At 36.1% G+C, this 23,292-nt stretch overlaps 1 protein-coding gene across 2 annotated transcripts in view; it reads right to left on the reverse strand.

Moving 5' to 3' along the window:
• Positions 1 to 4,009: 4,009 nt before the first annotated feature.
• LOC131592077 (CCR4-NOT transcription complex subunit 2) overlaps positions 4,010 to 23,292 on the reverse strand; it is an 83,457-nt gene continuing 64,174 nt past the window's right edge. For both annotated transcript variants that reach the window (XM_058863352.1, XM_058863353.1), the window contains exons 6-15: positions 21,383 to 21,462; positions 20,110 to 20,235; positions 17,477 to 17,601; positions 15,859 to 15,979; positions 15,591 to 15,747; positions 13,780 to 13,841; positions 13,634 to 13,683; positions 12,746 to 12,846; positions 12,020 to 12,164; positions 4,010 to 5,152 (exon numbers count right to left, since the gene is read on the reverse strand). In XM_058863352.1, coding sequence (XP_058719335.1) covers positions 5,066 to 5,152; positions 12,020 to 12,164; positions 12,746 to 12,846; positions 13,634 to 13,683; positions 13,780 to 13,841; positions 15,591 to 15,747; positions 15,859 to 15,979; positions 17,477 to 17,601; positions 20,110 to 20,235; positions 21,383 to 21,462 — 1,054 coding nt within the window. In that variant the 3' untranslated portion in view covers positions 4,010 to 5,065. The remainder of the gene's footprint in view (positions 5,153 to 12,019; positions 12,165 to 12,745; positions 12,847 to 13,633; positions 13,684 to 13,779; positions 13,842 to 15,590; positions 15,748 to 15,858; positions 15,980 to 17,476; positions 17,602 to 20,109; positions 20,236 to 21,382; positions 21,463 to 23,292) is intronic.

Consider the following 23,292-nt stretch of genomic DNA (forward strand, 5'->3'; position numbering starts at 1 on the left):
CTCCAGGACCACAGGCTGCCCACGAACCACCAGGGCTGAGAAAGCTGGCATATAATGTCTGGATGAAAATCTCAACTGTAGGAGAACAGGTTGCTGCCTGTTCTTTTGGGCCCTTCCTTGCCCCACAGCCAAGGGACAGCTTTACCTGAGGCCCACTGCAGCTGACCCACCTGGTACAGCCAGTGCAGAGAACACCCCTGCCTTGGTCAGGCACCTGGAGGCTGGGCAGCCACGGTGCAGCTCTGCCACTGCAGCCACCCAAGCTGCTCATCGGGCCTGGGCTCACACCTCCCTGTTTCCTTGCACAAGCCTAGTGCTGGGCCTTGGGATGTTGACTGCAGCTCTTCCAGGAAAGTGCCAGTAATTAACTGCCTTTTCCAAGAAAAAGTCTATATAATAAACAATAGAATGGCTTTTTAAAACCAATACTGTGATGCCCACCAGAAAGTAAACTGGCCTTCCAAGGGAAGAGAGACCTCTGGAACAACCAAACCAACCATTTCGTTGAGAATAAGCTTAGAGAACAGCAGAGAGTTTCCACAGATGTTCAGGAATGTCCGCACCACAGCAGCTTTGGGACACCCGCCTTCCTTTTGCTCCACATCAGGACTGTTTACAGCTGATGCAGGATGCTCCAATCATGAAAACTGGCTACTTCACTGGATTGCTTGCTAAACCAGAGGGAATTCAAAAGTGATTTTACAGAAAATGATTTTGGTCGTTTCAGCAGGAAAAACCTGACATATACCCACAAATATTAGCTCATTAATATCAAGAAGATAATATGAAATGCAAATGAGAAACTGAAGCCTAGAAAAATAATACAGAAACTTGGTTAGCACTGCTAATCCAGAAGTGAGCTGAATCAGTAACAATCAAAACTATTGTTCAATGTGCTTTATTTTTCAAAAAAATAAAGTTTACCTCTGACAGTGAAGCGGTGTTAACCTGGTAAAGCTACTGAACTTATTAAAGCCAAAATTTCAAAGTAAGTTATCCATCTGCATTTCCTCAGTTCTTTTAATGTAATGTAAGCTTTCAGATTTATGGAAATGAGAGCGTGCATACTTATCATAGAGAAACAAAAACTTAATTCACATACCATGTATGAAAAGCATAAGTTGTCAATCCAGACTAACTTCTTGGTCCAATCTGCATTACCAGAATTCAACTTCTACTAGCATTAATTTTGGGCAGTGGCAAATTTTGAGGGATACAATGAAAAGGTACTTGAAAACTAAGCACACTGCAAAATTTGGCTTTAATAGCAATTGTTGTATTTAGGATCTTGAACCAAAAGCACTGTCTAACTATCCCATGCTTAGGATGGCAGCTGCGCATTTAGAGGCTTGAGTGTGACAGATAAGCTACCCATGTTTCTTTTTGTTTCATTCAATGTTCACCCACAGAAGTACTTTCAATTGGAAATTACCAGGAATTTCAGGGGTGTGGAGGACAGGGAGAAGTTTCTTTTAGGTGACTAGTAACTTTAAACAGTATTATTTAGAGGATGGGCAGCCTTCTTCCATGGTCACCTAGGAGTCACTCAGGACCAAGCTGATGGCCCCAGACCTCCATTTCCCAGCACTGCCTAGGTCATGCCAAAGACTGCTTCTGGTCTCTTCATGGCCAACAGAAACAGTCCCTCAAGAGTGCAAAAATCTTGCATCTGACTACAATACGCAAATTCTTACTTGGGTACGTTCTCCCTATTTTCATGGAAACTGTAAAACAGAAACAGACAAGTACAAGAAGTACTGGCTTGGGGACAGATTTCAGACATGGCATGCAGCCAAGTGATATCATCATACATCTTTGTAGTGTAGAAATGTCACAGCCATGAGGGAGTAGTGTGGTCAGTTGTGAATCCCCACGCAGGTGAAGTTGACACTTCACTGAAGGTCAGCCACGTGAAAAATATTTTTACCCATGTGAGTATTTGCAGGCTTCTCAGGATTACCTGGGTCTTCAATTAGATTAATCAAGCCCATGAAGGTTCTCACATGCTTATGTATTTGTGGCAGCAGGCACTAAGGTGGAGGAGATAAGTGCTGGGTGGTTTTTTCGTTTGTTCATTTTTAAACACCCCAGTGGAGCACCCTTAACCCTTTCCTCCATGACTCTCTGGTACCCTTGATTTTTCCACAAGCAGGGTGGTCTGAGTAACTGCTGTTAAAATACAAAGTGTTTTCTGCAATACCAGGTCAAATCAGTGAAACTTACGTTTACCCTGGAAGTTGAAGGTAGTGGATTTGCAGGGAAAGTGGAGCTTTTGCAGAGAAAGTGGAGCTAACTATTCAAACGAGATTTGTAAACAATATGCAACAATGACTATGAGAGAGAGCATGTTGGCCAGGCCAGAAAAAGGAATACTACTTCTTTCCAAAAACACTGGGTTTTCTACTCAGAACTTACCTTGCACATTGTAGTAAAAAACTAGTTATAGGGAAAAAGACCCATCTCAAAAAAAGGTATTTTAAAAACAGCATTCTAGTATCTCCCTATTTATAGCATTAGTGGAATGTAAAAACATTAAATAAGCCTCAGACCTCAATTGTCAGTCTGAAAATCTATAGCGCAATTCAGTCACCAGTTTGCCACGAGTTTGTAAATGAGGACTGAGGTTTTCTTCCTTTCAGTAGAAAAAGCACTATATTCTTCTTTTCAATGTTTAAAATTAATACAGTATCATTAAGAAGTGGTTTCAGTCTTACACTTTGTTTTCTGTCTATATCTGTTTCTCTTGCTTCAACCCAGAGTGAAATATGAAATCAAGTCACAGATTTTAAAGTCTCCATATATGCTTATTTAATTGATAAATGAGAGACAGACTGTTCTTCCACCTGGAAGGAGCAAAGCATCAGTTCTGTGCTCACAGGTGAGAAATTTCCCCAAATCAGGCATTTTACATTTTCAAAAGACTAGGCAGTTGAATACAACTGTATCATCAAGTATTTTCAGGAGAATTTAGGAACATGAGAAACAATTAAATTTAATTGTGGAGGGAACAAGATTCTTTCGGAAAATTATTGTTCTGAAAATTTATGAATTTATGTATGGATAATCAAATACATGTTTGAATCTATTTTGGTCTGAGGAAAAGGAAAAGCCACCATCTTTTTCAGCTATGTTAGTTATATAGGTTATAACCATTCTCTTTGTCCAAGCTGGGAAAACTTTGCTTTAATAATAGAAAAAAATATAATCAACAGGCTTATGTTTTTATGTTTACCATCTTAAAATAGGTATTAGAAAAAGTTCAGAATTTAAAATTTGCCATACACCTGATACAGAACCACAGCAAGGCCACTAATGGTTCAATTTCCAAGCACAATTCAATACATGCAAACAAGCTGCTTTTGCACTACACAGAAAAATGGGTCAAAATGGAAAAACAAAATCCCAGGATTCACTAACATGTCTTTCCTTGCTTTGGTAATTTCAGGTATTTTTTAATCATCTGCATCGCCAGAGGCAACTTAGTGAGGAAGTGGCAATCGTATCTAGAAAAACCCATCCCAACAGTTCAGGTTTTTCTTTCTCCATTCAGAACAGTTAGTTTTCAGAACCAGTCCATATTCACGTTTATTTGCATCTGGAAGTTCAAGTAATAGCAATCACCAAATGAAATGTATTTCTGTTTTAAGTGGGAAAATAACATGGAACTAAGCTGTGATCAGTTCCAACCTCCTAACCCAAACTTCTCCCAGGTGACAAATTCATGAAGCATCTTTCCATCATTTGACATTGTACCCACCCATCTTTCTAAAAATTATCTGCTATTATAGAGAGGGGATCTGAAACCAAGGTTAAGCAAAGTTTTTGGCCGTGGAAACTTTACTGTGGAAAAGAATATGAAATTCTCATAAATTTACTTGTCAGCAGCAAAAAGACTCTTCAAGTGTCTTAACCACTGTACAGCTCGATAGTTTTAATACTTCAATTTTTTTCTCCATTTTTCACTGTTGAAGAAATAATTTCACAATCTCAAATCAAAGTCAACACTGCAGTGAGGAGAGCTTTTCTACTTTATTACAAAGAGAAGAAGCCTTTATGTGGTCAGAAAATACAAGATTGATCTTTTTTTTTTTTCTCTTCCTATGAAACGCTGCTGTTCAAACAGCCAGAGTGAATTGTCTCAGTTCACTTCTTTAAGTCCCATCACATTCACTTGGGTATGGATGTCCTTGGCTGCTGAAAATCTGGCCCTTTAGTGCACAGGGCGACAAAGTAGTCCCCTGACCAGCAGTTCCAGAATGTCCCGTTTTCATATATTGCATCCATGCACACCTCCTAAAAATGAGGTACAGCAGGGCAAACATTTTCCAAAATAGATGTCATATATATAATATATACACATTCGTACATACATACCTTTATTCATGTGATGTCCAAAAATTTAAAAAAAATGTACACATTTATTACAAAATCGTAACAAAGACTGGACAGTGTTTTGCTCATTCTGGAAAGATGAAGCTCAGTAATACACAACTCTGGAAACTAACCAGAGACTGTGGCAATATCTTTCTTCTAAACAGTCAGATATTCTTGCATTAAGCTTGGCGAAAACTGCCTTTCAAAAACAGAAGGGGAAGTAAAATGAAGGAAGCAAACCTTGCTCATCTTTCCAAATGAAATACGAGAAGGATCTTCACATAAAAATGCACAAACATTTTTTATTACCAATAGTGCTACAATGAACAATGCAAATTTTGTTGTCTAATTTTTTGTCTTTTTTCTTTTTTTTTGTTTTTACATTTTGGAAAACTAAGTGGTAAACTTTTGTCAGTGTACTCGCTTGTCTTTACAGACCCAAGCTTGTCTGCTGGCAAAAAAGAAAACAAAAACAAAAATTCAGACCCTGCTCAAACTAAAGAAAAACAATTACAAATTTAGTTGTTGGGCAGCACATAATTAGTAAGGCAGGACCTCAAATGGTGACCCTTCGCATGAGCCAATTGCCAGATCCTCAAGGAATTAAAACCAGGATGCCTGAGCCACATCAGTTCTGCAGTTATGTTGAGTATTGTGCTGAGACAGCCATACCCCAAGAAAAGGGAAGTCTTTAGAAGGCTTGCTGAGCAGGGTTGTAGTTGAAGGTTGATGGCAGATGAGGCCTTTCTTCTAATTTGTCATATTCCAGGTGGAACTCCTGCAGTTGAAAAAAAAAAAAAAAAAGAAAAAGACAAACTCAAATAAAATAATGTATCATTTACCTGTCAAGATCTGGTCTACCAGCCATACTTGAAAAGCAGAAGTACAGAGGAGATCAAGTACTAACATCCTAAGTTAAACCACATGACTTTGCTACCTTGAATTCTGTATTTTAAGGAGAAAAGAATCAGTAAATTACAACAATCCTAAGGCATTACACCTGCAACATGTAGGCTCTCCTATTCTTTTGAGCGCTACATGACCCTCAGAACCCTTGTTATAATCTCAAACCATTTTATACATGCTCATACACAAAACACAAATACACAATCACATCATGAGCTGAATTACAAATAGAAGTTGTATTTTAACATGTCAGGAGTACAGAGGCTTATTCTGGATGAACCAAAGTTTGGGAATATTTTTATGTCACACTACCAGACCAAATAGCTTCATGATGCACCAGGGGAGGTTCACGTTGGACATCAGGGAAGTGTTCAAGAAGCAACTGGACTTAGTGCTAAGGTCTGTTTGACATGGTGATAATCAAAGGCTGGATCTGACCTTGGGGGACTTTTCTAACCTAAATGTCCAGGTACAGAAACTCAAGCCAAAATTCATCAAAATATTCCTCCACACTTCATATTCATATTTAAGCCCCAGACCCATCAAACCTGAAATCTTGTATTTTTCAGACCCTTTCATCAGCTTAACTGTGTCTCATCCCTATTTTACCTTCATTCAAGAAACAGGATAAGCAGAAGCTTCAGAACTGTTCTTTAGAGGTAATTCTTGGTAATTCAATAACAAGAACTTTGGACATGCACAGTAATTTATTTTATCTAACTTGGTGGAGAACCTCAGCAGAACATCATCTGTATCTGCAAAGCAAACTTAGCCTGCTATTTTCACACAGAGATGAAAACACTTGAGTAATGAAGAGATTACTTTAGAATATTCTCCAAAGTGATTAAATAGTATAGTATTTCATTACACGTAAATCTGTGCTAAATTAATGCAAGAACAGAAATAAAATCTAGGAAATCCAACTCTCAGACCTCTCTTCTTTCAATGAAAAACAAGGTCCACTTAGCATAGAAAGAACATTCAGCATGGTAAGGAAACAAAATAGTGGAAAATGTGAAGCATTCTGTACTCCCCTGAGAATACTGTCCCTAAGACTGAAAAACCCTAGCAAAACCTATGTGAGGTTACAGCCATCTGCACTGAAATGTTGCACATCTGCTTCATCTCTAGTTCCTGCCTCTCTACTCCTACCAAGGATTTTTTTAGGTATTTTTTGGGTTTTTTTTGTTTGTGCGGGTTTTTTTGGTTGATTGCGTTTTGGGGGTTGTATATTTATTTATTTAGGTGGTGTGTTTGTTTGTTTGGACTTTTTTAGGTCATATATACTAAAGTGAATTGTTTCTGGCATTCCTAGTAAGAACTGCATGCCAATTGGTGTATGTTCTCTTTTTGAGCAGATACACATGCTGAGAGACTGAAGAGATGCTACTACCCCCTTGGGTAAGAAGCAAGATCAAAGCGTAGAAGTCCATACATGCACTTTGGTGTCAAAGGCTGGATTAGGTTAGGGGGATCTTAGGGGGCCTACAGGAAGGGTTGAGAGGGACTTTTTGCAAAGGCACATAGTGATAGGACAAGGGGAAGTGGCTTTAAACTGAAGAAGAGCAGCATTTAGACTGGGTATTAGAAATAAATTCTTTAATATGAGGGTAGTGAGGCACTGGAACCGGCTACCCAGAGAAGCTGTGGCTACCCCATCCCTGGAAGTGTTTAACACCAGGTCAGATGGGGCTTTGAGCAATTTGGTCTAGTGGAAAATGTTCTTGTCCATGGTACAGCACTTGAACTAGATGATCTTTAATGTCTCTTCCAACCCAAACCATTCTATGACTCCATGACCTCCAGTAATTCTGCAGTCATTTTACAATAGAAAAGATACCACTCAAGCTTTCTCTGCCTTTCATGGCTGCCAAAGTTTCTATCTTGGACGCAATCACGGGAGAGCCTGCAGATACTATCAACCAATGGTCAGCTTCAATCACTTAACTGAACTTCCACAAGCTCTGAAATGCCTTTGAAAGTACCCATGGAAAATTGCTAATTAAACTGGTAAGATAGAGCAAGAAACCAGACAGGATCAGTATGCTAAAAAAGGGTTTTTCAAACTTAAGGTTGTTGTGAGCCTCTATTGGCAGCGGGAGCTGCAAACAAGGTGTCTGGAATGAATGCTCAGGGGGGCTGAGCAATCCATTGTGTCCCACAAACTGGAAGTCCCTCCTTCAGAAGGAGTATGTTTCCCTATCAAATTTTCTCTCAAAGTACGTGAGTTCAAACTTCAAACTGTAATTGACTGCTAAAATTTACAGGCTTAAAACAGTCTTCTTGATTTGGATCCCAGTGTCAGTAAAGGTAAAATTCAATATTCAGTAGCAGATAAGAACACCTGAAGTTCTATCTGACAATACCTAAAAAATAATTAATTGTCCAGTATTTCTGGAAACTAAGAACCAGTAATTTATTACATAGGGGCAAATACTTACATTACAGGTAAGCTTTACGTTTTTGCTTTTGCCACTGTGGTTTAGGATGTCAACTGCAGCAGTGTTATTATTTAACATAAACAGATGGAAATAAAATGTAAAAATATTCTATTTATCCATTGATAAATGTGTTAAATTGCTTTCTTTTCCACATGGAGGTAATAATTAAAACTTAAATATCTTTTATTAACCAGGAATAATGAATACTGAATGTGTGTGAAAACTTACAGCATGTGTGACACTAAATAAGTTGTTCTGTGCAAAGAAAATAAACACTTGTCATGTCATCCTGAAAACTTGCTTTGATAGCAAAGTTAATCAGTCTGTACATGTACAAACAGTAACAGGCAAGGATACTTAAGGTAGGAGAGGATTGCTTAGGATGATCCATAGCAGTTACAGTAAAACTCAACAAAGAAGTTAGCAGAATAGGTAGTATCCAAAGGAAAAAATATTCTGGATTATGTATATCCATGAGAGCAGAGGGTAGAAATACCATGGCTAGCTTAAAAATTCAAAATGGAACTTAAAAGTAGCATTTATATTGACTTAAAGATAGAAGCAAAGACCCACTTTAGTGGCTGAGATGAAATACTATGCTACATCTTTACTGGAATAATAAATTTAACTTTCTAGTAATTATGAAACTATTTCAATTAATACTGATCTTGACAGGATAGGGAATAATTTCATCTAGACAGCAACCCTGACAAGCAAATAAACACTTAAAAATTTAATATTCTCTCCCATAACAAAATCCATATTTTAGAACTATAACATCAATGTAAAAAGCTTTTATAATCTTGTACTTAAATTAATTCTCCTTACTGAAAAGTAAGGAGGAGAAATTCAAGCAGCTTACTTCAGACAACTTAAGTCAGGATTTCAGTAAATGTGCAATTGGAGAAAGCACTTTTGGTGTCAGAGCTACTTCCCTTCCTCTCTCATATCTCCTCAACAGCAGCAAACTACAGCCAAAACCTCAGTGAAAAAAAATCAATGTATTTATCTCAGCATACTTCCCACATGCCCTAGGATGAAAAACCATATAACAAACATCCGTAATCCAAATTTTTCTACTTTTTAACTTTGCATTTAAGGTGAATTTAAAGTTTGTCATCCACATTTTTTCACTTTTTACTACCGTATGTCAGAATCAATTTGATTTTATTTCCTAATACTTTAGGAATTCTCATGACTCAGCTACTTTGCTGAATTTCCTTCTTCAGTCTATTATTATCTATTAAGAATATAAAAGTAGAGCCTACAGTTTAATAAAAAAGATTAATATATTATGTGATTTTTCTTGAAAGAAGGTATTCAGCCTTCTTTACTTTTGTTAAAACCAATCCAGAACACTAAATCTACTAGATCACTAGTTTATATTTTTACAAACGTTAAGTCTTAAGATTTAGCTGTGTTATCTAAGGTAAACTGCTGTATTTCACTGCTGCAATACTTCATACTGCAGTGCAATTTAAAATAGGGACAATAAATATGTAAGCTCATAATGCAAAATACACAATGTCTGCAAAGCACAACACATTAGAGTATGTGCTGCCCTGTATTTGAGCACCTACACTAGAACAAGAACCAAATTTATAAAGCACCTTGAAAAATAACTGAATATGCACATATAAGACAGTTATTTATGTGCAAGTATTCCTGTATGCCTGCTTCAAAAAAGGACTAGTGGAACTGTTAAGCAGCAATTATTATTGTGGCCTTCTAAAGACCTGATATTCCCAGCATCCACTAATAATGTAACAGTTACAATAAGAGATTGCAATTTATCAGAATTCCTTTTTATCCACCTCCTCATATGTCTAATTTCCTGAAATATTTATTAATGCTTCTGCATTTGTTAGAAAAAAATTACTTGGCCATACTGCTCTTTGCATCCAAAGCAACAGTATTACCAACTATTGCTGTTCTTGTTAGGGTGGGACTGTATTAGTCCTCCTCAGAGGAAATATCTACTCCAGAAATTAATACCAGAGGTAACAACATTACGACAGAACGCTAAGATCACACGACATGCACCTGAAGTTTGTATTTATTTATCAAAGATGAAAATGTCACAGAATTATTTCTAGTATGCAACTCCTTTTCCATGCAACAAAAATCTCAATTTGCCCCAAAATCATTCTCTAGCTTCCTGTGATCAATGCTCAATTTGCCTGCTCGAAGTTAAATAAAAATTTTAAAGTAATATTCCAGTTAAATTTTTTTGCATTATGGAATACACAAGCCTAGAAGAAAAGATATTATTGCTTCTTGTGGACATTGGAGGGGGGGGGATAAATAAAATAATCATATTCCTTGTTGCAATACCTCTTCAAGTGCAAAACTTTATAAAGTACTATCCCTCTCCTTAATAGCTATTAATTGCTTCTTAATGTTGGGGGGAATTACCTTCAGCATGTAAATAAGAAGAGAATCTATGTAGATCTTGTGAAAAACCATTCAGAGAACAGCAGTTTTCCTATCTCTCCAGTATCTGAGGAATGCCCAACAGGAGGATGGAGTGTACATCACTCAAGCACTGGAGGCTGAGTTTCAGAATAGCATTCAGGATTCCAAACAGACATAATACGGTCTTAAAAAGTAATGCTAAGCATCAAATAGGAGCTGCATACATTTACTACAGTTAGAAAAAGGAGACACTGAAGAGCTTACTCTCCTTACACAATGGGCACCACCTCCTCCTAAGAAAAAGAAATCTTCTGTGTCCACACAAGCAAAAACCACAATTCCATTGATATGTGAAACTACACAAGGCTTGTTGCTCATAAATAAATGGAACACGTTCAGTTGGCTCCAGAAAAGAAATCTATTCTTTCAAAAGGTAATTACTTCCCTTCTGATGATCTTAGGCAATAATAAAATAGCTTTTAACAGCATCTTGGGGTAACTAAGGAAGTATACCATGCAGCAAATTAATAATTTGATTCGAAACAAAAACTTTCCTTTTGTTTGGGTTTTGTTTTTGAGGAGTGGTGCTTTTGTTTAGAAGTTCTGGAATTACCTTGCGTTTAGGAAAACCATAAAAGCAGGGCTCACCACTAAAACTGTCAGGTACAGATTCTTGGGTTTTCCTGTGGCAGCAGAAGCAAGGAGTCACACATGCAATTGGACTAAAGAACCTCCCATATCTTTCAGGGGAACTGGAATGTTAATTCCTGAGGGAGTTTGCATCAACTATGCAAAATTACTGGCTGGAGGAAGTGGGGAAGGAAATAAAAAGAGCATGTATCTAGTTATGTCTAGATGGCAAACTGCTGTACAGACAGAAGGACATGAAACTTTACCGTCTTTAAAATGGATGTTTCAAAACATATCAACAGACATGTAACTATTTAATGCAATGTTCCATAATCCCCAAGTGTATAGATACAACTTGCCCACAGAAATGAAATGCCTTTTCAGCAAACAATTCATAAGTTGGGCTGCAGGTGAAAAGATTTCTTACTCTATGAAACACCCTAAGCACATGGAACCACAAAATATAGTTACAACATGCTAGAATGACATCTAATGAGTTCAAGGCCTCAAGGTTAATCTGATTTGATGTGCTGTTTTTTTAGAGAAAACAAAGAGTGTGATACAGTATCTACAGATGGTCTGACACAGAACATTATTGACAGTATTAATGGACAGAATGGGACAAATAGATTATGACAGCTGGGATGAGAAAAAGCTATCGCTTTCTGATTTTTTAATGCCTCTTAGTCTACAATATAGAAAAAAATCATGATGGAAATATGCCTCCTCTTTAGAAGAAGCTATTTATTTCAAAAAACTCTGATTTTCAAACAACAGAGCATGGAATTCCTAAGTATGGTTAAGGAGAGATTGTACTGAAAAACCAGAAAAGCATTCCCTGCACCCATCCCACATCCATTTTAAATTCCTAAGTGAGGTGTGGTGGCATCCTATTTAATTTTCAAAAGCAAAGTAATAAAATATTTGCAAGTATGACTTCTAAAATGCCAAATAATGCTTTCCATTCTTCAAATCTATGCTGTGGGAAGAGCTTTCAGTTTTAACCAAACTCCTAAAAGAAGTCTTATGTTCTTCTACCTCCCAAAGAAAACTGGAAATTAGAGAGGCAGCTCCTTATTTTCCACAAGCAAGCCAGTGTTTCAGACAACTTTTTCTCTCAGACATCAGAAATTAAGGTAATGAACCTAAATAACAGGAGATTTAAAAGTTTGAGATTTTTGTGTTTTACTCTTGTCTTCGTAAAAATACATGGCTGACAGATCTAAAATATCTACACAAGGGAAAAGAGATACCTTAGCTACTTTCCTCCAGTTAAGACAGTCAAAGAAGTAATATGTTCCCCTCTCGTACGTATTGGTTTTCATTGTCGGCTCCATGCCAGGTGCCCTGGTGATCCATACTCGCTCTTCTTTGTGGTATCTCCAATCCCGGTTAAATCTTTCATTTGTAATAGAAAGGAAAAAGAATTCTTAGTGTTAGTTATCTGAAATCTTAATAAACTAACTTTAAAGGTTTCAATCAGAACTGTACAATGTATTCAAACCCAAACAAAATTTTTACGACATGGTTAAACCTGTGATTTCATACCTCTTCCATATAGTTATTACACCTCAAACTAAAACACATGCATAACTTCAAGTCTGGTAACCCATGACAGGTACTAACACCAAATTCTTTTTATGAGTATTTACTGGTTCTTATTTTGTTGGTGACAAGTAAGTTACACATTCAATAATGACTGGCACCTGCCATTTTTTCCACAGTGCTTCATAATGCAAAATCCAAGAGATGGACTTTTGACTTCCATTACAGAAATGTAAAAAAACTCTGTACAAAATGACACCAAGGCGGGAGGAGGTATTTAAAAAAAAGATTACAGTTCAGGATTGACTAAGCTTCTTGCTTTCAATGTTTAGCTTGTTTGGGTGTTCTGTTTTTTGTTTTGTTTTTTAACATCTGCCCTTTCATTATTGCAATAGATTAACTCATATAAGACTGACAAAATAGTTCGAACGTACAGCTCTACTGCTGCTAATAGCTGTAATACATCTCCTCCATTCATGTAATAGAGATAAAACAGGAGATCTTCTCCATATCGGCCAAGTTTTATTGCAGCCAGCTGCAAAAGATTGAAGAAAACGAGGATGAAAAATCACAATAGATAAATGTTTTAAAACACACTACCCCACTTAAATAACACAAGGATACATCCAGAACTTCCATCCTTCTAAGTGTGTTGAAAATTATATTCTAATACAACAGGAGTAATAATTATTAAAATAATCAATTTTTCTTCACCTTTTGTTAACCTTTCCAAGTTAAAGAATAAAACAGAAAAAATACAGATGTAACAAACCAGCAAGACAGAATTTTCTCCCTGTATCTGTGTATTCCCATCTACTTGTTTTATTTGAAAAAACCCAAAAAAACAAGTTCTGCATGTATTTGCTCCTTTCACATCCTATTAAGTTACACTACTAAAATTTCTTATGCTACTTCTCAATGATCCCTAGAAACAGTTTAAAGAAAACATATCTCAAAAATCCCTTTTCACGTAGATACGGAATCCATCAGATAAATGAGAACAATTCTGAGCTTATCTCAAGAAGAAATACCTCCATTTAATTTGCTATTTGAATTACATCACAAAATCTTCAATTTCACACAAAGGGCAAACTCTTGAAAACATACTGTGCTTTTTAGATATTTTTTTGCACGCCCATTCTCTTTTTGTAAGATAAAATGGGTGCTTGATGTGTCCAATCAGCCTGTTAACATACTTCTGCTTCTAGAAAGACTGAGGACATGCACAAAATGGACTCATTTTGAACATTATCTATCTGAAAGAAAATTTAGAAAATTACTGGTAATAAATTAACAAAAAATGCACACACACGCATACTCACCTTATCCCTAATGTGAATGTTAGTTAAGTATTCAGATGGAACATGGAAGTCTAAAAAAGAATCGGAATTGATGCAACTATTAAGACATGTAAATGAATATAATTTGCAAATATTATTATTGAATTTAACAGTTATTTCTCTCTTACCTATGTCTTGAGGTCGACAAGGTGATGATGCCCACGGGGATGCAAATTTGGGATAAAGATTTCTGAAAGGAGAAGAAAAGCATCTATTTATAAAAATTAACCTCCAAACCAACCAAAGAAAAAAGCCCGTCCATAATCCATTTCATATACCTAAAAGCTGTCCCTAGCTGGGGTGAGAAGGAATGAGAAAACTTTCCTAAAGCAGTTATATTTATTTATTTTCTTTTTCATATGCAGAGCAAGGCTGCATTTAAACTGCCATGGGAAACTACGGGGTCAAGATTTCATTTTGAATCTGTCTTTCCTTCAAGTTAGGCACCAGAGGTCCCGGTCTTTTTCAGGTATCCAGTGTTATTATGCTGGGTTTCAATTTAACTAGGAGTAGTTGTCACAAAACCTGGTGGGTTCTGATTTATTAGCCTATGATTTAAAAGGGGAGGAAAAATTTATACTGGCATGTTGCTTTTTAAAACTTACCAGTAAAGATTTTATTCTTCTTCAAAACAGGAGTTAGAAGGGATAATTTAAACCACTGGCAATATATAGAGAATTCTAAAATTTTGTTTCTAAAAGAACGTTTATTGTGCTAAGTTTTTATGTCACACAGGTTTTTTACCAACCAAACTACTACACAGGGCAGAAAAATTTGCCTTTTCATATGTGACATTGTTTTAGTTTTTCAATCAACAATCTAGAGAGCAAGTGAAGAACATTTAACATAAGGAAAGATAGCAGGCCAGCTACTAAAGTCTGCATGGGTTGTTTTCAAAGCTTTTCTGCGGCACAAAGTAGAACAAGCTTTATAGTACAGGAACTGTCTGCATCCAATGTCAACCCTATCCTCTCCATCTAGGAGCCTAAATATACTATATACAGTAATTAAATACCAGAAATACAGATATTTACAGCACAGGTGCTAAGAAAAGCAGAATATACTTTTCCTGTGCTTGATATCCACATTCATCATGAAAGATGGAAACTACATATGAATGCTGTCTGGTCTTTGTTTTTTTTAATATAGTAAGTGCAAACCTTAAAATACATATACTACTCTTGTCTATAAGGCTAACACTATATAAATCTGTGATGAAACAAAAAGGTGTGAGATTTTCAACTGAAAGTCAAAGCACTAGAAATTAATTTTTTTTTACAGCTGCAGTCACCTAAAACATACCAGATTTGTCCAAATTGATCTGAGTTCCTTCTGTAAGTAATGGAGAAAGAGAGGCACCCTGGGTTGGCTGGTTATTCATCTCACCTATCTTAAGCACTTCTCCTACCATTAGTGCAGTCACCAACTACTTTTCTCCCCAGTGCCTCTATAGCAAACTAAGATGACTAAACTAGCTCACTTGGGTGAACTGAGTCACTGGAAGTTAACTATAAAAACTATACTTTCATTTAAATTAATCTTCAGTGCATCCTAACACTGCAGGTGTTATGCTCATCATTACACTACATAAATCTAATTTATCCCCAAACTGCTGAGAGTTAAGTGCAGCTATCTCCAAGGAATACTATTATTAGAAAAGGAAAGTATACATTACATTTATAAACAATATACTGTCAATTCCTTGAAGAAAGTCCTAAAGAAGTAAGAGAATAAGCAAAGCCACTAGGTTTACTGAAAGTTTGCCCTGAAGCACAATTCTCTTTGTTATGAAAATTTTATTTTACTGTCATTACATTTTCAAATTTTATTTGGCAAACTAGCTTATGGGTTTGATAGGCAAGTGAATTAAGTGAATGGACTATGAATGACAGCGTAATAAAACCAAAAGTGAAGATAGGATTAAAACCCAGAAACTTACTCAGGAGAGTTGAGATTGAGACCTAGTGTTGTTAAATCACTTCCTAATGCAAGATGTACCATTCCTGGATCTGTCTCTGCTGCCCTGATGAATGTTAACAAGCCAATCATTCCAAACTGGTCCGTCACCATCCCTTGAGGAATGTTGGTAACCCGACCTGGGCAAGAAGAACAAATTAATTTTCTCCTTTTAAGAAGTGGAGGAATCAACAAGTTTATCTAAATGACTGTCAAAACTTTTAAAGCAGAAAAAATGGAATGACACATACCATCAGGTAACACCTGGATCCCTTTTTTCTGCTGGTTGTTGTTTTGCGTAGTGGAACTTTTATCTCCAGGAAACTTGGGCCCATCTGTGCTGGATGATGTTTTGCCTGATGTACTCAAATTCTATCAAAAATAATTTGCACAGTTGATATGATGAAAACAAACCAAAACAGAAATACTTATTGAGCGTATCTTTTCAGTCAAGCACTCTGAAGCCAGTACATCAAGTCACTCCAATAAATGGCACCAAGCTGAAGCCCCTGAGTTCTGCTGACAAACCTTATGTACTATTTACCATTTTCCCAAGTATACCTGTCATACAGAATTACTATTCATAGGCTAAAAGTTTGCAGTCTAAAGGAATGAATTATTTTACACTCGAGTTGGAATACACAGTGGACACCCCAAGTGCCTGTGACTAGAGGTTCTTTTGGACTCATCAAATCATGGATTTTCCCCATAGTCTTGCTCCTGCATAACACTCCATGACACAGTAACAGATAATACTCAAGCTAATTTCAGGTGCAAGCAACATACAATTAGCACATTTACAGCTATCAGGAAAGACATGTAAACACTATGTCTGATATAAACACTATGCCAGACTATGTCTGGCAAGAAAACAGACTATGCTCCAGGAAACCATATACTGACAAAATGCATTTGCCACATGTATAATTTCTTATGCTTTAATATCCTTTACAAAAAGTCTACATTTATACAGTTAATCACATTCACTCTCTCTCCTTACTGTACACAGTACTAACTGTATCAGAACATCTTCTTGATGATAGAACTGCCCACAACACTTGGGGGACAGACTTCCTCAGGTCCTTTTTTTTGAACAGTTCATTTTCTAGTTCTTACATGAGTTTGTAGTCATGCCTACTACTTATTCACCAGTATTTATGCCACTGTCATGAACCTTTTTTTTTGCAATTAGAAGTAATAAAACAATCAGAAACTAGAATATTTTGTCAAATCCTGTAGGAAAGTGTCCTCTGCTATCCACATTTTATTCACCTTTCATTTGCATAAAATAGCAATTTTTTATTACAAAGCTTTCAGAGTAAACAATGAAGGAAAGCTAATAATCTTGTGCTCTAAGCTATATATCTAATGCATAATAATTTTATCAATACTTAAGATATAATGTACCTCACCAGTATACACTATAGTGATCAATGCTCTCTATTAAAAGACCTTGTTCCCACTGAGTCCACATCTCCATGTGTGATATTGTATCACCTAATTTTTAAAGCAATTGGACAACTTTGAAGAAAAATCCTATGTGTAGATTACTACTACTGATGAGAGGCATCAGTAGCAAAAAAATGAGCTATAACTGATAGAAAATCGCAAACTTAAAAAAGTATTATAAATTTTAAAAAATAAATTTTGACATGTCTAAGCAGGGTGACTGTTGGGACCAAAAACATTGCTGAAAAATTCCATTTACATGGTTACATTTCAAATGCTGTTTATACAAAATCTCTCATTAATTTAGGGGGGTAAACTGGAAAATCTGTTATTAAAAATACAATCACTGACCATTTTAAAATACAATCATCAAGAGAAGCATGAACACTGAAAATAAGAGAAGATTTAAGGTTCACTTACAGATTTATTGTCATCATTACTTGATGTTGGATCTTTGTAGCTGGAGCCTGGTAATGCTGGAAAATCTTCATTGTGTATTGAAAAGTCCTGGGACTGCTCACTTGCTGGTTTTGTTACCATTCCAACTATCATCAAAATGAAAACAAGAAAAACATTAAATGACTGCTAAGCAAAAATTATTTTTTTGCTGCTGATCTTGCTTACTGTCCATTTTCATTAGGCACAAGCTGTATAGCGATGTCTTAAGAAACAGGTAAAGCAAAACAAAGCATATTCATTCAAAACATCCACACATATTAGACTAAAGCCTAATTTAAGTGTGAGCTGAGAAACACTCTGGGTTAAATTCATAGACACATCCACTGCACCTGTTTTGCATATCTAAATAATCAAATAATCTTTACAGGCATTGTTAAAGCTGCATTTAGGTAAATCCACTGATGAAGGATGTACTGCTTTTAAAAGTATAATACATTTTTTCTCTGACCCCTAAGTGCATGAAGAATTTTTTTGCATTATCTCTTCAGAAGCACATATTCTCTAAGGACAACCAGCTAACTTGCAGCAGAACATGCCAACAATGAAATACTTGCCAGCAATATAAAAATGACTCCTACTTTCAGTATGAAAACTGAAAACATTTACCCTGCAACTCTCAGTGCTCTGACCCTAATTTAAAAGCCCAGTCACATTGGAACATGGATTCTGACACGTGAACAGGAACTTTTTTTAAATGCCAATTAAAACCAAACCAAACAAGCCACCACACCACACGCTCGAGGGTGACTGGACTTTGCTGAGACATAATACAATGATTTGGTAGCAAAGAACACTGCACTAGAGGAACGGAAGACAGAAGGAAGTCTAGGTCTTGTTTTTTGAAGATTCTTAGTAGATGGATAGGACTAAAATGGCTCAGATGACAACATATGACTTTCTTCAGTGTTCTGGAATTAAAGATCAAAGTTCCTTTATTTAAGGAAAAAAACCAACACAGAGTTAATCTTGTTTCTGCTGTTCAGTCTTTTCATCCACAGTTATTACTATTTCTTCCACTGCATGAATAAAATTGATAATGAATTAACTTTAATGGATATTCTTATTCCATCTAAAAGATATTTTAAGTATAGTTTTCCTGAATAACTAAGCATGAGAAAAGTAAGTCTCTGCTGTGTTTCAAACCTTCTCTTTCTTGTCCACAACCAAAAGCGCTCTCCATATTTTGAGCTGGAAGACAACATCCAATGTATTTCACATTTTAGTTTTTTGGTTGTTTGTACCTCCATACACATCTGCTGCACTAAGTAGGTGCTCAGGGCGGCTCTTCAGAGAACTTTTTTTTGTGGTTTATCATGCAGTCATGCAAACAGCTATGCTAGCACCAAAATGGGAAAACGGTGTAAGCACAAGAGCAATTACAGGTATTTTAATACTGCAGTGCTGTCTAATACTGAATTCAAGTTCCATGCTGGAAGCACATCTGTGTGGATCTCCCTTCTATCTTCTACCAGTCTTTCACATACTGTCTTCTTTTTTCAGAGCTGGAACTACATGGTCTTTAAGGTTCCTTCCAACCCAAGCCATTTTATGTCGGACCAAGTCTTACATAAGCCCCTAACTGTATTAAGTCTCCACTCATGCTTGGTGTGAGTTTTAAGTGTCTTTATGTGGGGAAGTCACTTTTCTCCTGTGTTTAATAATTCAGTTTGACTTGTTTAACTCTTTCTCACAGCTATCTTATGCAGAGGGCCCTGGTTATGCCAAATCCATGAGGCTACTTGCTCTTGATAATGTGGTATCTATTTTGTCCAACTACAGTAGGAGCTATCTCTGAATGACACTAGCGTTTTATAGTTAGAAAACACTAGGTTATTTTTGGTTCAGAATTTGACAAGTGTCACAAAAAATAACTTATGGTTATAAAAGCAACTTTTCACAGTAGCTGATGCAACATGCGTAACAAAATCTACTAAAGCAGTAACAAAAAGAAAGTTTTGTGCCTCACGCTAAGCTTACCTGAATTTTTTCAAGACCCAAATAATAAGAATTGTATCCACCTAAAGGTTTTTCCTTTTATTATTTTTAACCTGTACAGCAAGAATTATATGACACATACTTGGAATCTGAGTGGTAATAATTGATGCTTACAGGTTATTTTTTGAAATCTGATGTTCATCATAAGCGTGACACTGAACACTACAACAACAAATACTATCAATAAACAGCAAAAGTTTACAGTATGTTTACAGCTTATTACTTTTTACACAGTAACACACCTACTAATAAAATACTATTCCTGCAATTTGCTACTCAGACATCAACAGCTCTTGTATACATGCAATTTGAATAAAACCTATTATCTAAAAAATTTATAGAGTGAGCAGTCTTAGAGCAATCATACCATACAGACCAAAACCCCCAACAATCCCTGTTGACAGTAAAACTAAAACAGATGAGTTTTAATACTTATGAAAGGGAGTCTCCAATCAGTTGATTATTCATTTTTAAAAATGAGTCTTAGCAGCTCATTCGTCTGGCATTTTTGAAAAGGCTGTTTATTGACTTACAAACAGCAAAAGGTGAATCAAGCAAATTTCATTTCATTCTAAGAGCTTTCAAAAGTATGGTCTTACCATAGGGTGCCCTTCCAGCCAAAGGATTTATTAATGGAGTTGGATTGCCACTTCCTTCCCTTCTGTTTCTGTCTGCTAGTGCTGGAAAATCTGAGAGGTCCAGTCCTGTCACATTTTCACTTCCATCTACAATAAAAACAGGTATTTTTATATACTCCCTTATGCACTTTTTTCAAAGACTTCATTATGAGCAAGATAAATGTAGGTCATATTTTCATTCAAGTTGATCTTTTTACTCATTCTGTAATTATTACAAATAAGTACAGTCTTTGTGTTACAAGACTAAAGAGCACTAGTATGAAGTTTGCTTTCAAACAACAACTATTCAATAGCATTTAGTAAGGTCTACTCCTCTTGAATTAAAGACTGTACATGTAAAATACAGGCAAACTATCAAAATTACAGTTCTAGAATAGGTATTGAATTTTTTTAAAATCTGTTTTAAATTTGAAGAACTATCAAGAAGAAAATTGAGAGAATAACCCATATTAGCAGCAGCATCAAAGAGCTCTATTGTCCTTAGGTAAGGTAAGATAAAGCCGAAGCAGCTGAAAGCCAATGCAGTGCAAGTTACATGGGAACACTCTCTGATTTGCAGCAGGAAATGCTACATAGGTGAGGCCAGAGCTGCAGCTCTATAAAAATGTCACAGTGTCCTAGGGAATGCCCAAACCTTCCACTCTTGTGACATCACCGGCACCTCAGGTTCTTTCAAATATGCAGCCACATACAGAAATGTCAGCACACATCAACCTAAATTGTTTATGGACAAAGATATTTTCCCCTCTCGAGTTCATTAAATTCAGGTGAAGAAGTAATTCCCAGAGAAAAATCACAATTTGAACAACTGACTGAAAGGATCACATGATAAACCAGCTGTTCAAAAGGAGTTGGAGACTAAAAAAAAAAAAGCTTTCCCACTGCTTTTACATACCTAATGTTTTCATAGAATATGGATAAATCTTTTCTTCTCCAATACCCTTTTCAAATTCAAGAGCTGTTCTGCATTTCCAACTGAGTAAGTATAATCTATAGGCATGTGACATACAGCAAATATACTACAGAACTACTTTCACTTTGTCTTCAAAAGTATTAAAATCCACTGCTATAAAGTAGCACCAGTTAATCTAGTGCTGCTCTTGGAGCGGTGTTTCTATGGAACATCTGAAAATTATTAGAAAGTTGCACTCCAGCAGAAGAAAGTATTTTTAATTAGACTTATTAAAAAAAAAATACTGTAGTTTAAGGTCAACATTAAAGAGAGTAAACTCACCCGTTCCATTAAAAATGTTACTTGATAAGGAGTTATTCATTCCAAATGCCTGATTCCTGTTCATCCCAAATCCAGACATACTGTGAAAAAAATCCAGGAAGTCAGACAAAAGGATATACATACTTTGTACTTCTAGTGGAAGATATTAAGGGGGAAAAAACCTGAAATTATTCAAGCCTAAGCAACCCATATTAGCCTGAACTTGGTTTTTAATTATTTTCTGAAAACACTGAGCAGCAGCAACATGCACTGCTCAATCAGGTTAATTGGAATGACTTCAAAATAGCTTAGTTTTTAAATAGCCATTGTGTATTAAGACATCTCCCAACAAACAAGTTATGACTAACATGATCATTACTCAATAATTTCATATACAAAAATGAAGCAGCATTAAATGCAGTAGTTTAAAGTCAGGCTGTAATCCATTCATTGGCAGGTGGGAAGCTGGATCATGAAAATGACCAAGTTTGTCATGACTCCTTTATAAGCTGAACGGTTAATGGTGTGCAATCATGACCATGTACAAATGGCATTAATGTGAGCAGAGGGATGGTCTCTGTGATACAAGGACACGAGCTGAAGTTTCGTATAGTCAAGCAAAAACGTTTGAAAACATCTAAATATCATATAGGACTACTGATGTTGCACAGACACCTTCACAAATAATCCGTTTCATCCCATGGGAGCCGGAGATGTCGAGAAGCCCAAAGGTAGGCCCCCAGCTGAGTGAAATTCTGAATGTCTGCCCTGTGGGAAATCACAACATCCACTTTTCCCCTGTAACAGGATAGAAGCTGATATTTTCGAAGTTTCCATAAATAGAAATATGAAATGGTTCCCCAGTGGAAATTTTACCTATGCAAACTTCTTACAGTTACAAATCTGAAGCATTTAACTCTAGTTTGAAATACCTTCAAAAATGATTCATGTTCAAAAACCTAACCTAAAAACTTTCATTGTTCCAACTAAGTAACTATACAGAAAATGCTTCTTGAAAGTCACATAATTCATGCACCTGACAAGTAAATGCCATAAATTCTTTTCCCCAAGAGTAATTTCAAGATTTTGTTAAACATGCCAATTAGCCACTGGGTATGTACTACTACTATACTTCCATAGGTTAATAAACTGTGGAATAAGAGCCAGTCATTGTTTCAGAGATATTTCCTTCTCAATTTGTAAAACTTGTAGCTTATTGAAAGTGAGAAATGCAAACAGTAAAAGATGAGCATTTTAATTTAAATGTTCCTACACACGGGGATTCCTTTATCTACCCTACAGCTGAATGATATTTAAACATATCCAGAATCATTGTCCTCTACACACAGAGTTTTTAAGTATATTACTATTTCATCTGTTTGTGATCTCAAATTTCAAAAATACTTTAAAATACTTACTTTATTTTCAAAAATACTTTAAAATATTAAAATAATTTAAAATATTTTAAAATTATCAGCTCTACTTGCCACTAGACAGGATGGAAAAGGCAAATTCTGTATAATCAGAGGCAAGATACAAAGTCTTTTCATGCTCCAAGACCACAAACTTCTATTACTGGATCACTATTTTGCTGTGCTTGAGAACAGTATCTGTATGCCTGTATCAGTGTGAAACTATTGAACTAAACAATCTGATTAAGATTCAGCTAACTGTGACGTCAGCCTTCACTTTTCTTTATTTTGTAAAATACTAGATTGGGTTAGTGGTGGCAGCTGACCACCATGAGCTTGTTTGTGCTCCGTCTAATAGTCACACCTCTAAGCAAGGGCCTGACGAAGAAAAAGAGCTTAACTGGGAGCACAGGCATCATGAGGTAATGGAACTGAGCTTCAAAAGCAGTCAGCCATGCTAAGCTGTAACTACACACATTAAATAATTAGAACTAAGACAGCGCTTACTATAAGTTTATC

The sequence above is a fragment of the Poecile atricapillus genome, chromosome W, assembly GCF_030490865.1.
Source record: "Poecile atricapillus isolate bPoeAtr1 chromosome W, bPoeAtr1.hap1, whole genome shotgun sequence".
Lineage (NCBI taxonomy): Eukaryota > Metazoa > Chordata > Aves > Passeriformes > Paridae > Poecile > Poecile atricapillus.